Source organism: Musa acuminata, chromosome BXJ2-6 (assembly GCF_036884655.1).
Source record: "Musa acuminata AAA Group cultivar baxijiao chromosome BXJ2-6, Cavendish_Baxijiao_AAA, whole genome shotgun sequence".
Taxonomy (NCBI): domain Eukaryota; kingdom Viridiplantae; phylum Streptophyta; class Magnoliopsida; order Zingiberales; family Musaceae; genus Musa; species Musa acuminata.
In genome coordinates, this window is record NC_088343.1 from 5,128,201 (window position 1) to 5,142,090 (window position 13,890).

At 36.6% G+C, this 13,890-nt stretch overlaps 1 protein-coding gene across 2 annotated transcripts; it reads right to left on the minus strand.

Annotated features, from left to right (window-relative positions):
• On the minus strand, window positions 1–13,890 carry LOC103986983 (uncharacterized). Of its 2 annotated transcripts, XR_671840.3 has the most exons (13): window positions 13,673–13,890; window positions 11,919–12,093; window positions 10,651–10,734; window positions 9,579–9,820; window positions 9,234–9,474; window positions 9,011–9,090; window positions 5,813–5,897; window positions 4,436–4,567; window positions 4,239–4,352; window positions 3,749–3,796; window positions 2,431–2,515; window positions 341–512; window positions 1–250 (listed from the first exon to the last, which is right to left on the minus strand). XR_671840.3 is itself a non-coding variant. In XM_009405146.3 (12 exons), the coding sequence occupies exons 1-12, from the start codon at window positions 13,861–13,863 to the stop codon at window positions 424–426; spliced, it is 1,566 nt and encodes a 521-aa protein (XP_009403421.2). In that variant the 5' UTR covers window positions 13,864–13,890; the 3' UTR covers window positions 1–423. The 2 variants fall into 2 exon arrangements, 1 of the variants encoding a protein (XP_009403421.2); XM_009405146.3 differs by having other exon boundaries at window positions 1–512.

The window sequence follows — 13,890 nt, forward strand, 5'->3', positions numbered from 1 at the left end:
TAGAAAAGTTTTCTTTTCTTCTGAAGGAACACATGAATAGCATTAACATGTTAATTTACTAGGAAAACACGATTAGTCTCAAATAGGCAAACACATTGGTTCCACAAAACACAACTGAAACTACAGCTTTTAAGACACACGTCAAACAGCAGTAACATATCACTTCATGTTGCTCGTAGCACTCTCATCAAAGTGTAAAACCAGATAAGGGCACTGCCACAAGAGAAGGCCATTTGCTATGCTCGTCAACCTGGGCAGACACAACATATGCGCTCAAACTCTCAGGTCTTGATCTACAAAATGTTACGTAGATAGCAACTTATCAGGACCAGAGGCAGACCTGACTAAAAATAAGCAGGTAAGTCCAATGGCCACACTGGTAGGATATGATCCAGATAAATCACTTCAATAAGTACACATGAATTATGGAGCCACTGCATCACCCGATGCAACCATGTCCACATCAGATTTCCCTTCAGTTGATCTCTTTTCACTTTTCATGACTGAGTTATCTGGCGATACACAAGTATACAACAACAAAGAAACTGTTAGGTCCCAAATATTGGGGGTCCATGGATGGCGATACAAAGTACCCACTATTAAAATGAACCATGTGTCAAGTATAATCATGCATGAGCTAATGGATAAGTGGGGAAATCTTCTCCACAAAATACCAAATATAGCATCAATTGAAGTGTCAAGTACCCTCGTTATTAACTTTAACTCTTAGTTTTAGTCTCATCCACCCTTTATGTTCTCTTCCATGTAAAGGCAAAAAACATAGAGGTAGGTTAGCTAATACCAAAATGTACAAGGATCCTTAAGAGTTTTAACATCAATGATAGATGGCACTCATATTTAGATGGTTTTGCAAAGTAATTGGCGTGAGCCACATAAAGAAACCTCAGAACAACTTATTAAGGCTACACAATATATAAATTAGTATATACAAACAGACTTTATAGCCTGGACTCCAATCTCTTTAGTGAAAAATTAAGAAAATGACTAATTTATGACTGATAACTATATCAGTCATAAATTGGAGGTACACTGGCTTAGAAAAGATGATGAGAAATGGTTAAAGTGTAATTTACATGATGAACCTATAGCTAGGACATTAGAAGCCTTGTGTAGAAATTCACTATCAGAAGCCTAAAAATAACAAGTGAATTGCCCGTTCGATTTGTTCAAAGTTCAAACAATATGTCTACATTCATCAAGAATTAATATACAAAAACAATAAGCGCCAAAATGTCAGTCCAACATGTTACTGTTACATGGTCTGTGTAGTCTTAACATATATATGGTAAAACATCCAAAATGGCACTGTCTTGGGATTTCTTGAGTTGGTCTGGCCAGACCTGGCCTAATCTTTAACATCCCAAGTCAGGTCAAAAATATTTGGCAGAAATCAATCGAAGGCTCATTTGCTCAAGTGACTTCTTGTTTTTTATTCCATCTCCATTCTGAGCAATGGAGATGCTAGCAAGAGAGAGAGAGAGAGAGAGAGAGAGAGAGAGAGAGAGGATTATTCTTCCATCTAACAGGTCTGGTTTTCTTAATATCCAACAATAAGATCTGTTGATGTATGTTCCCAAATTATTCCTCTTTTTTCTATTCTTAATTATTTTCTTATCAGTATACTGGGGTATGCTGGTCCATACCAATGTACCATACTGGTCTGATATGGCCTGTGGACCTATAATGTGATATCATGGCTAAATTAATCATTTCCAAGAAAGCACCATTTTCTCTATGTTTTTTTACCTGAGGCTCCTATGTCAGCTTTAATTCACTTGATGCACGTCAAAGTCCCCACAAAAGGAAGTCTTTATAGAAATTTTGCCAGAAATATAAATTCAGATTCTTTAACCACTTTCTCCCCTTCCAATCTAATTGAGGATAGATTGGAGGGATGAAACAGTTTACCATTATTGACATTGACTCTTGTTGATTGCCTTATAAAGTGATCACGAGATACACAATGCCTCTCACCATATACTGTTTGAGGGAGAGAGAGCTGAAAAGTGTATAAATCAAAATCAGAGCTTTACTTGTCAAGTCTTAAATGTTTTACACAGCAGCCACCATATTCTGGAATTTGAAATAGCAAATGAAGAAAGAACACTCCATCTAAAATAGTCCTGTTCCATGTATTGCAGGAAATGAGATCTAACCCATCTTTCCACTCCTTTTTCACCCTCCTCTATTTGTAGTTCTGAAATTATGTATGGCAACATTATTCTTTCCTTTCCACCACCCAATCCTTTTTCACATATGATGTATAACAAATATCTACAGGAATATGTATTAAAAACAAAATCAACGTGCAAATACAAAATGAAAAAACTAAGCATATTTGTGGACAAGATTGAGACTACACTGGAACATTAGAATCTCCAGCGATTTTCTCACAGTAAGATTGTTTACCAGTAGGCTGATGTAACCCTTTGACGGCATCAAAATTCTTGAAAGTATATCCAACAAAGCTCAAATCTTGAGCATTTAGCAATTTCTGCATCAAAAAAATGCACCAAGAATGAGTAAACACTCACAATATCCACCACAATTAAATCATGCAACTACAAAAATATACATACAAGGGGTGATAAGCTTAAATTTCATGCATAAGAATTAACAGAACTTTTAGATAGATATTTAATATACTCAGCAATCTCGGTAAGATGCCCTCAACAATGTGAAGAATTTCAAATAGAATTTGTTTCTCACAGCTTGTGATGAAAAAGAATAAACAGTCAGTCACAGACTTTAAGTTAGTTAAAGGTTAAGGTGCTAGTCTCTCCCCCTTGCTCAATGCATGCATCTTGACCTCGAACTTTGCACAAGAAGAACCACAGATGGAGCTAAAAGCCACCAGGTCTCTGAAGATTTTAAAGCAAATCCTCCAGACTAGACATTCCCCACTCTAGAAGCCAACATGCATATTCGGCAACATGTCAGCATCTGACCCATTCAGAGATAGTGTAGGTGACAACAACAATTCCAAAAGAAAATAGCGCAATTTTCTCTCTTAGTTTTGCTATTTTCTCTTCTCTTTCTCTTTTCTTTGTTTTTCGTTTCCTGCTGTCCACATTGCAATGGCAAGTATCACATTAGCCATCAATCAGCACAACACACAAGTGCATGCCAAGGCAAGTATAATATTGTTTGATGAGTCTGTCATTATGTTTATAACATAGATTATCAAGGACTGCCATGCCAGTCCAAGAAAATGCATTATCAAGCATGATACGTGGATGTGTGCCCGTTACATAAATAGGCACATGCATGGGCACTTGACTACCATGAGCTGGCATAATACATTACCACATGACAAGTGGCATGTACATGCCAACTTGAGTCCAACTTGATGGTACACAAATTTTGTAACTATAATTTCTCCATTAGCTGATGATGATGCTTAAGTGCTTTAAACGATGTGACAGAAACTTAAGATATTTCTGAGGAGGCATCTTTTACACATCGCAGATATTCAATATTAATCAATGAAACCTGTACCCCACCTTAAAATGATGATATTTCATCATAATCTAGCTAAATCCACTTGTCCAATTACCCAACTATCCATTGTTCTCAATGCAAAATTCATGTGGATTTATCAAAGACTTTGCATTTATCAAAGTCTATCAGGAGTGACTGCCACACTAAATCAATAACTATATTAGCACATTTGGCATCTTAATTGCTGATTATGAAAATACAAATGGCAATAAATAAAGTTGCATACCTTCCTTGTAGGCCCGGAACCAGTTCTTGCTGGTGTAGGCGGATCCAACTGGATCATAGACCAAAAAGGAACAAAATGCAAAGTTAACAATGACAAAATTCAAAGAATTTATAATCTGTTGCCAACTAGAAACCTTCTAACACATCATTTTGGATAACAAATTGCAAAATCAATTAACAATAGAGACCAACTTCTGTGGGTACAGCATTGTGAAATATATTATCATGTTCAAGCTGGCGTAGTCTAAAGATAATTGAGACATGCTTGCAAAAAGGAAAACTTGAAGAGGCCAAATATGTGAAATAGAGAATACATTGCATCATGTTAAGGTTACAGAACAGAAATGAAAAAGGTGAGAATAAATTTATGACCAACAAGCACTGTCTGTGACATGCTGTTATTGATGACTACAGGCATGTAGAAAGTGAGTAAAACAACAGTAAGCTTTATTCATGGCCAAAAAGTAATGCACAGAAGTGAACAGACATACTTCATCAAACTTCAAGAAATTCTGTGTATCTAGTTCGCCATTAACTTCGGGTTTAAATGCTGCCTCCATTTCATAAAGCTTATCCCAAATAATATCTTTAAACCAGGGATGAGCCTGGAAAAGGACAATTGCCAGCAATTTATAAATATCAATTAAAAAAGATAATTTTCCATTGATTTTATATACTTGAAAATCACCTTTAATTGATCTGCTCCTCTACTGCCAATTCTGTGCTCAACATCACATAATAATCTACATATAAGATCCTTTGCCTCGGGAGACAACCTTGCATCTTCTGGAAATATTAAATGGTTTCTCCAATGCACAATCTAATAGCATGGTTAAACAACTTGAGGGATTGTTTGTAGATAAAACAGCTAAGATCATGAATGCATTTAAAGTTGTAGTCTAATCCACAATACAGGAGATGTGATAATAATATGAAATAAAAGTTATTTTCAGAAATATATATGATATCCCAGCAAATGGAACCTACAAGGTAAAGCATGCAGCAAAGAGACATTGTCGGAAACATTACTAAATTTTCGAACCAGCTAGCAACTATTTTGGTTGCTAATGCAGAATGCTTTCAACAACATTTTGGTTGCACATGGTGGAATAACCCAACTAAGCAATATTTGATTCGTGGATTGTCAGACATGACCAAATGTACAAAGGTGCCCCAAGAAATCAAACAATCTAGAATAGAATTAAATGTTTGGATAGTCTTAAGACTACAGTAAAAAGCCCACAGGGAGGACCTCAATAAGCAGGCACCTGAGTCACCTGTCTATGATGACTATGAGAGCATCCAATGTTCATGCATCACTAAAGCACCAGTATATGCAAGAGTCCATGATACTGACACAGGGTTGGTGATTCATCCAATATGAGCATGGAAGTGGCAGTGGTAATAGTGTTCAACTAAAAAGACAGAAGAAAGAACACAAAGCATCAATCATTGTGTTTATAATCAACATTGGGTGCATGCATTAGTATAGAGTTCACATGGAGGAGCTTTGATAATCGGGTTTCAATCAATTTATAACCAACTTTATCTCCCTGAAGCACCTCCAACAGAGAAAGTGGGACATAAAGCTATGTTTACATTTAATAACTAGACTAGTTCTCATTTTGCAAGTTCATTGGATGAGAAGACTGTCAAGAAGCATATGTTGTCCTCTAGATTACGGGATACAGTAAGCGAGATCATTGTCTTGGGTGAGCCATTATATGCAGTCTTGCACTGAGTTATATTAACAAAATCACAAATGAGCTACATATATCATATAATACACACCGCAAGATGATAAGAAAAGCACTCACCGATTTTGAGAGATATGAGAGGTGTTCCCATCTCATTGATCATAGATGGAACACCTAGATATCCAAACTCCAAAGACCTTCATATGGCAAGTAAGAAAGTGCAAGGATTGACAATTATGGTGTTTGTTGAACACAATTACAATCTAATTTTAATATCCTAAGAAGGTGCAAGCATGTTGTAAAATATCATCAAAATGGAATATAAATACCAAAATGGGTGCTAAAGCTGTGAGATTAAGCAGATTAACCTTACGGCATGTAGTTATTGGGTCATCAGAATAGAATGGTGGATAGCCAACAAGCATCTCATACATAATCGCACCGAGGGACCACCTGCAATATTTCCACAATGAAATGCCCATAAAATTTCTCTCCACATTGTAATATATAACATCAACAGAAGTATGGAGGAATAGTTTTTCTTAAAATGCATTAGAGCGAGCATAGATGAATTCACTGAAAACTCATAACACATATGAATACACAACATATGCATGTTCACATACATACAAGACAAAACCTTGACTACTAGTACTAACCAAAGAAGAGCTCTTCCAGCACTATTTTAAACCTACCTCTAAACAAGTTCATTGACAAAAGAACAACAAAAGGTGATAGTGGTGGCAAAGGGACTTCATATCTTATATCGATAAGAAAAAAGAATTTTCCTACAGAAGAGAACACCATAGACTATAATAGGAATTCTTAATGGAAACAAAAATGGCTCAATGTTTGAGCCATGGACTGCAATTTTGGCCAAAACGAAATGGTATAGTACAAGTGGTACATACCGATCCCACCGCTATCTGAAACTCGGATCAGCCCAATTTCAGGTAGTTCAAATGTAATATAGGTCTCATCGCTCAGTAAACCTTGTGAATCAGGCGACAAGGCCTGCGAACAGGGCTTACCGCCGAGTTCAAACCCGGTAATGGTCTGAATAATAAGCCCAGCCAATTTTTAAAAATTTAAAATAAAAAATGAATCCTTAACTTATCCTATTATGCGTTCGCCATTTGTGCCAGCCCAGCCAATTTTTATTTTTTAAATTTAAAAATAAAAGATAAAACCCTAACTTATTCTATTGTGTGTTCTCTATCTATGCCTGCATCTGTGTTCACGTCCTTCATCGACTGTGTCCCTCACTGCTCACCTGTTGCTCGCATCTCCATCACCAGTCCTCATCGGTACTCATCTTCTACTTCTCCTCAATCTCCTCCGATGCCTCCTTTCCCCCCTTTGCCGCCTTCTCCCCTCCTTTCCTCTTGATAGCCTACTTCCCTGCTCTCATAGTTTGTCGTCTCTCCTCCTCCTTCCCTCATCAGCCTCCTCCTCTCCTTCTGCATCGTGTCCTCTCCTTTTTCCCTCCTCCGCCACTACCTTCCCTCCTCTCCATATGGGCTGTCACCTCTCCTCTCCTCTCCTCTTCCTCCTCAACCTTCTCCTTCCCTCCTCTCCTCCTGCACCACTGCCTCTCCTCCTCCCCTCCTCAGTCACATTCCCTCCTCTCATCCTCCCCTCCTCAGCCTCCTTCCCTCCTCTCCTTCTACGGCGCTGCTTCTCCTCCTCCTCTGCCTACTTTCTTCTGTGTCACTGTCTCTCCTCCTCCTTCGACCGATTTTTCATCAAATTTTCAGACATCAGTACATACAGGTGCATCGATAGGTATCCAATCACGGACCAATACAGAAGTCCGGTACAAGATTGCTCTCCTTGGTTTGAGCCACTAGCAGTATGCACCGCAAAATAGTAATAGAATTAAAATGGCTTAATGGTCAACTTAATTTGAACACAGGTATGTATATACAACCACCACAACATCATAAAGCCCCAACAAGCTCAGTTATGCATATCATAGCAATATAAACAATGCATCATCTGCCCCAAAAATTGTAAAATATTAAATGATTAGTTAGACAGACCATTACCAATTTCTTGCTGGCTATCGATTAATATAGATCCTTTAACAAGTTAAATATTATCAAATACCAAGATAGATTTTTAGTTTGAATTAAAAAAAAGAAAATAGTTTAGTGGCTAGTGACACTATACATAACTATCAATTGATTATGCATTTCCAACTTAATAATGTATAGTGTTCTTGTTATAACAAACCATTCAAAGTATTTTACCAGTATGCAGTGTATACGCATGTGCAATATGCAATACCTTGACCTCCTACACAAACCCACTTTCTAAAATGTTGCAGTTTTGCGCTAAAACTAGACTTTAGACAGAAAAAAATATATCAGTAGGACTCAAACAAATATATCGGGCACAAACACCAACATGATTTCTTTATCTGGCACATACAAGCAATATTCAAACAAAGGAAAAGATTGTTTCACAACAATTCTGTGTTTATATTGCTCAGAAATGGTAACCAGCCAAGAGAACATAAAGCTTCAAGAAAACTGACAACCACACTGCAACTTCTATACATGGTTCCAAAAAGCAGTCAAACCTCACCAGTTCAACCCACTCCAAATGGATTCTGACCAATCCCCAGAAGATTTCAGCAAAAAGGGAGAAGAAATAAAAGAGGTGCATATTGGCTATTGGCATTTCATTTAGCTCCATAATTATGCTATTGCCTTTTGCTGGATGATTTACCACATGTTTTATTGAGTTTGCACTAGTTTGTAGCACAAATTACATTTCTTTATCAATTTCTTAACTATTTCATTTTATTTATTCCTAACCTTCTCACCTTTCTGACATAATTTTTAATTACTTTTTAGTCAAAATGCTATTGCCACAATCTAATCCACTCATTTTTTTTGCTTCAAAGTTTGATGACAACAGATGCCGATGCACACAAAATTCTAGAACTTTAAGATACCACCCACATAAATAATAGAAGGATAAAAGGCAAAAAATTTAATCAACGAGTTACTCCATCAACTGTCAACTATAACGTGTACATATTAAGAAAAGAAAAACTCCATCCAACCTAAGTCAGATTTGAGTATAAATTTGCATACTTATGTCATTACTCAACGAAAATTTTCCCATGCATGCTTACAAATTAAATCTTTCTCAAGGTTGATCCAAATTTCAAAAAGATGAGAGATTAGGCAGCCAATAGCCAATATAAAAGTTCTATGTAACCGACCCCAAATAGTTGAGACATTGTAGCTAGTTGTTATCGTCATTAGTCAACTATAGAGCCACAACTTTAAATCAATTATAAAAACTGTACTGAGAGAAATTAGAAAAAGACTTAAAAGTGAATGCCTTCTTAAAGAAAAAGGAAAGAGATTTTCAACACAATGCATAGGTAAAACAAAAATCAACCACTGTCTGATGGTTACGGAAAGTCGATAAAGGTTCAAAACCAAAATATCTAAAGATATTTGCATTTGTACTTGAAAGATACAAATCAACTTTCATGACAATACCAATAGAACATGGCTTATGAGGATCAGACTTATGCAGTTACATACCAATCACACTCCATCCCATATCCTTTCTTTAGTAATACTTCTGGAGCAATATAGTCAGGTGTTCCAACTGTGGAAAATGCCTAAAAACACATTGATAATATCTTAGATCTATGTCTCAAGAAGTAAATACCAAGTGAAGTGAATTAATTAAGAGAGAACAGAATCATAGAGAACAGGTTCACACTTCACATAGGCTCAAAATAAAGCATTATAGAGAACCTACCAGCTTCCTCCTGTTCATCTGCCAATGCTGCAGTTGTTCGTGAGGGCTTTTCCACCCGCTATCATTATTTGTATAAGAAAAACCATCAACATCCATCGACTCCCTAAGATTTTCATCACTCAGCAGTTCATCTTCATTCAATGTCGAGAGCTTTAAACAATCAATTGGTTTACACAAGCCAAAGTCTGACAGCTTCATGTGACCATTTTTGTCCAACAGAAGGTTGTCAGGCTTTATGTCCCTGCATGTGAAGGTAATTAAACAAAAAAATTATTGGTTTATACTTCAAAGTTTATATACCAACCTATTGATCAACTGATCAGTTGAAATCTAGGATGTACTAACCTGTGAATATAATTGTGTTTATGAATGGACTCTATGGCCGACACACTCTGAGCAATGTAAAATCTAGCCACTGTTTCAGTCAAGGTATCTTCTCTGATAAGCAGGGTCATCATGTCCCCTCCAGGAAGATATTCCATAATTAGGTAAAGGTCTTCAGTATCTTGAAATGAATAGTAGAGTTTAACGATGCAATGGCTAGCAACTTCAGCAAGCAAGTTTCTCTCAGCTATTACATGCTCCACCTAAATGACAATATGATGGATTTTAAGTATAATAAAAGGATAGAAGTATATAAGAGAAAGAAAATGCCAATGTAGAACCTATTGTTGTTTGTTACTACACACAAATTTAGATGGTTATTGAATAGAAGGCAAGATTTATGATTAAAGAAAGCTATATGAGCACTAGAATAATAAGAAAAAGATCTTTAACAGATAAGAACATACAACAAAGTAGATAAATATAGGACATGCAATGGATAAAAATGACATGGAGATCATGGATAGCATTAAAAAATATCTAGTCAGTTACTATCAGCTATACTCAACCAAAATCATACAATAACATCTCATGACAGGTAGTTTCCATCAATGGCTATATCCATATTTATAATTGTCCCTTGAACCCTTGAACCTTTTACTGCATTTCAAGTAACGATTGCTAAATATCTCTTAGAAGGCTAACATTACAATTTTTACTCTAAAAGCTACTGAAAGAAGTTACTGAAACATTTGGAAGGTTACAATCATCACACAAATAAATATTTAGCTATTAAGACCCAATAGTTAGTTATGATGCATCAGGAGTTATTCAAGGCATTTAGAAGTTTATAACAAGCTCTCAGAGCAGTTCATAAGTCATCAAAGACATATACAAGGTCAATGCAGACCTCACAACAGTTGCTTAGGAAGTTAAACATACCAACCAATCAAAGTATTACATAGATGAAAAGTATGAAGTCTTTGCCTAAATAGATCTAAAACAAAATTAAGGAAAAATAAATTTATGACTTGAAAACTCATTTGCAACATATCGGACATTTTCTAAAACACAGTTATGCAACATATCTTACCTGACCTCTGGTAACCATTTCAGATTTCTTCAGCTTTTTCATGGCATAAATATTGCCAGAGGTCTTCTCCCGACAGAGTCTGACCTGTGGTTTATAAACTGATAAGGATCCAAAAAATTAGCAGTACAAACTAGCATGCTGATTTAGCAGATTGTGTGCACTACGCAGCATGTGATTTTTCAACTCTGCTATGTTCCTCGATCCAATTTCGACAGTATGACTAAAAAAGGAAACCTAGAGAATCTCAAATGTAAAGAATGTTATTAGCATCTCTAATGGATCATCGTAAGCTGAGGACATAAAGTCCTGATTAGCTATGAGAAATGTAGAGAAATAATTGAAGGCTAAAAGATAAAATGCCTCAATGTACTAAAGATTCTACATAGCATCAAAACAATAATTCTTTAAAACCAGAACTTGGTCTACTATCACCAAATACTATGAGATATTGAGATCCATAAGTTATGATTCAGATTTGAATTAACCAAATCATATATGATGTAAACTGTATAGAATATCTGACTCTGCCAGCAGTCAGAGGCTTGGATCATGAAAGATCATATAAACACATAAAAAGCATAAAACAATGTACATCATCGACAGATTCACCCCGAAGACTGATACATATTGTGGTAAGTTTGGTGGAATATGTCCACTAAAATTAATTTGGAAGTGAAGCAGAATCATGAAATGATCTTGTACATGCAAAAAAAATAACAATGAGGTGGATATGTGGGTATAGCATTGCCTTAATAAATAAAGATTTGGGTGCATATTATGATAACCTAACAGAGGAGTTGGTGTGTTATCAGTATATGCACAAAGTCAGTCTTTGCTGAATTTTGTTCATAATAGTAGTAGGTCAGATCAACTAGGGTCATTCCATTAGGTGACTAGGGTTTGTCATAGAAATAGTTTTCTATTTATAGAGTTAAGATTGAGTACATTGACCCTCCCCAAATCCTACATTGGTTGTCTCATGCACTGGGTTCACCCTTTTTATCTTAATAGGTCTGATTGTTAGAATCCGTCTTTATAAGCTCAGCATGAGACCTCAATAGACATCTAAAAATAAGCTAGAAGAAAGACAACCAAGAATAGCAGTTAGTAATACTTTCACAATCAATATAATCATGTTAACAACATTCGAACAATATTAATTGAAGAGTTCTAATGTCTGCACTCAGCGACGAAAAGAGATTTGCATATTCTAGCAAAAAAGACCAGCAAGTTTTTGGTTCTACGAGAAAGACCACACAAGCTCAGACCTCCCCAAAAGCCCCCCTCCCAATTATGGTCAGCAGCTCAAAATCATCAACGCAGATTTTGTGCCTTTTAAGCCTCATATACTCTGTCTCCTTTCTTTCAAGATCCTTCAGCATATTGATCTGCTCCTCCTTGGAAACTTTTGAAGAAGCCAATTTTCTCTCCAAGAACCAACGTCTGCAATTGTTAAAATTTATCAGCTATCAAAACCAAGAATTGTTACCATTTGCAAACTTGAGTTTGTGCATATATCAATCAAGTGATTTGGACATTTACCTAAGAGACACGTATGTAATTAACTTCCTCTCAATAGAAAAAATTGAGTTTCTATTCTTGAGCTACAATCCTATGAAAGTATTCAGATACTTTTTTTTTCTCGTGAAAACTCATAATAGGCCATTTGAACTTCGAATCTACAAATTTAATAAAGCAGCACAAAACAGCTTCTTTGCTTGAGAATCATCCTTTGTTGTTGAAGCTCATAAATTTCCATTTGATGGCGGGTTCATTTTACATGATCAATAACAAAAAGATGTAGGATGATAGAGGTGAACTAAAGGAAGGGAAAGGCTAGTCCTTGGAGACCAAAATATGCCTTGTTAGAAAAAGAAATAGCTAGTTTTATTTTGTGCATACCCCTATTCACTGAACAAGTATGAATGTGTGCTACAATATAGATCGGAATGGGTTAAGATCAAATTAACAAAGTATTGTTGTCCTAAGAAACCAAAGAATCGCTTCCTGTGCTGATAGATCAAACAAGAACTTGAAATAGAATAAATGATCAGTTAGCTACCATTAAGCCTCATTTTGGCTATTTAAAACCAATTTTCAGAAGAATGTAAGCCAAATTCGATTTTTACCTATCAATCACTACAGAAACATCTGATTTACTGTCCAAATCAAGCGGATTTGCTCACACTAATTGAGCTGCTAAACATCCATGCTCATTCCAAAAATGAGATGAGTAAGCAAGTTCAGACTCATCATAATTTGTTGGAAAGCTAGAATGTCATGGAACTTCATGATGCAAGACCAATATAGATTTGGTAGAGTAAATAATTCAAAAGCATATCAAGAGAAGACAAAAATGAAAGCCCTGAGGAAGGATCTTTTCACGAATGTTTCTTTTTTTATAGATTTTGTTACTAAATTATGTTCTTTGGCTGAGTCAATTTATTTGTAACGCACTTTCAAAAGCCACCATCTCCGTGTAACCTTTCATCTGTGTTTCATAAAAATAAAAAAAATCATCTCTTCCAATTCAATCCTCGACATAGATTTCTCTCATACTTGTGGGCGCATGCATCTCCTACATCAAACATGTTTAATCTCTCAAACAGTTAGCCAACAGTGCTTCACAATTGACTATAACATCGTGCCATAATTCAGTCAAACTATCAATTAAAACTCTAAAACCATCAACTTTGATTAATACTAGCTCCTGACGTGGACTATTGTACCAACTGAATGTTCCTTACTAAGCCACTCGGATTAATGGAGAGGCCCAAACCAACAATTTTCTGATCCAAAGCTAACACCTAAGGCTGTTTGAGAATCAGGAACTGGATTCGCGTATCTTTTCACTGAATCGAGAGAGAAAAACCCCACGGAGCAGCAGGAGGAGCAGTAGAAATATATCCAGCGAGGATGAGACTGGAGAAAGCTAAGATCAAGGCCGTTCGGGATCAAGAAAACAAGATCTTAGAAGGTAAAGCGAGAGACTCGGGCGAATAGAGAGAGAGCCAGAACCAACCGTTCTTTCCGCTCCTTGATGTTCTTCGTCTGGTTCCTGTAGTGGTTCTCGATGAACTTCTTGGCGGCAGCCACCCGCTCCATCGTCAAGCTCGACCCCACCGCCTCCGCCTCCACCTCCGCCTCCTCCGTCACCGCCGCCAACCTCCCCGCCGCAGCTTCCCCTCCGTTCTCCCTCGCCCCTCCCTCCATGTCCGTCTCTCTCTCTCTCTCTCCTCT

What these genes read in the sequence shown, in the direction of transcription:
- LOC103986983 (XM_009405146.3), bottom strand. Translation starts at nt 13,863, where the DNA reads ATGGAGGGAGGGGCGAGGGAGAACGGAGGGGAAGCTGCGGCGGGGAGG. An exon ending in GGAGGGGGGCTTTTGGGGAG is followed by an intron (nt 10,735 to 11,918) that starts GTCTGAGCTTGT and finishes TATAAACCACAG; the next exon opens with GTCAGACTCTGTCGGGAGAA. An exon ending in TATGGGATGGAGTGTGATTG is followed by an intron (nt 5,898 to 9,010) that starts GTATGTAACTGC and finishes GAAATATTGCAG; the next exon opens with GTGGTCCCTCGGTGCGATTA.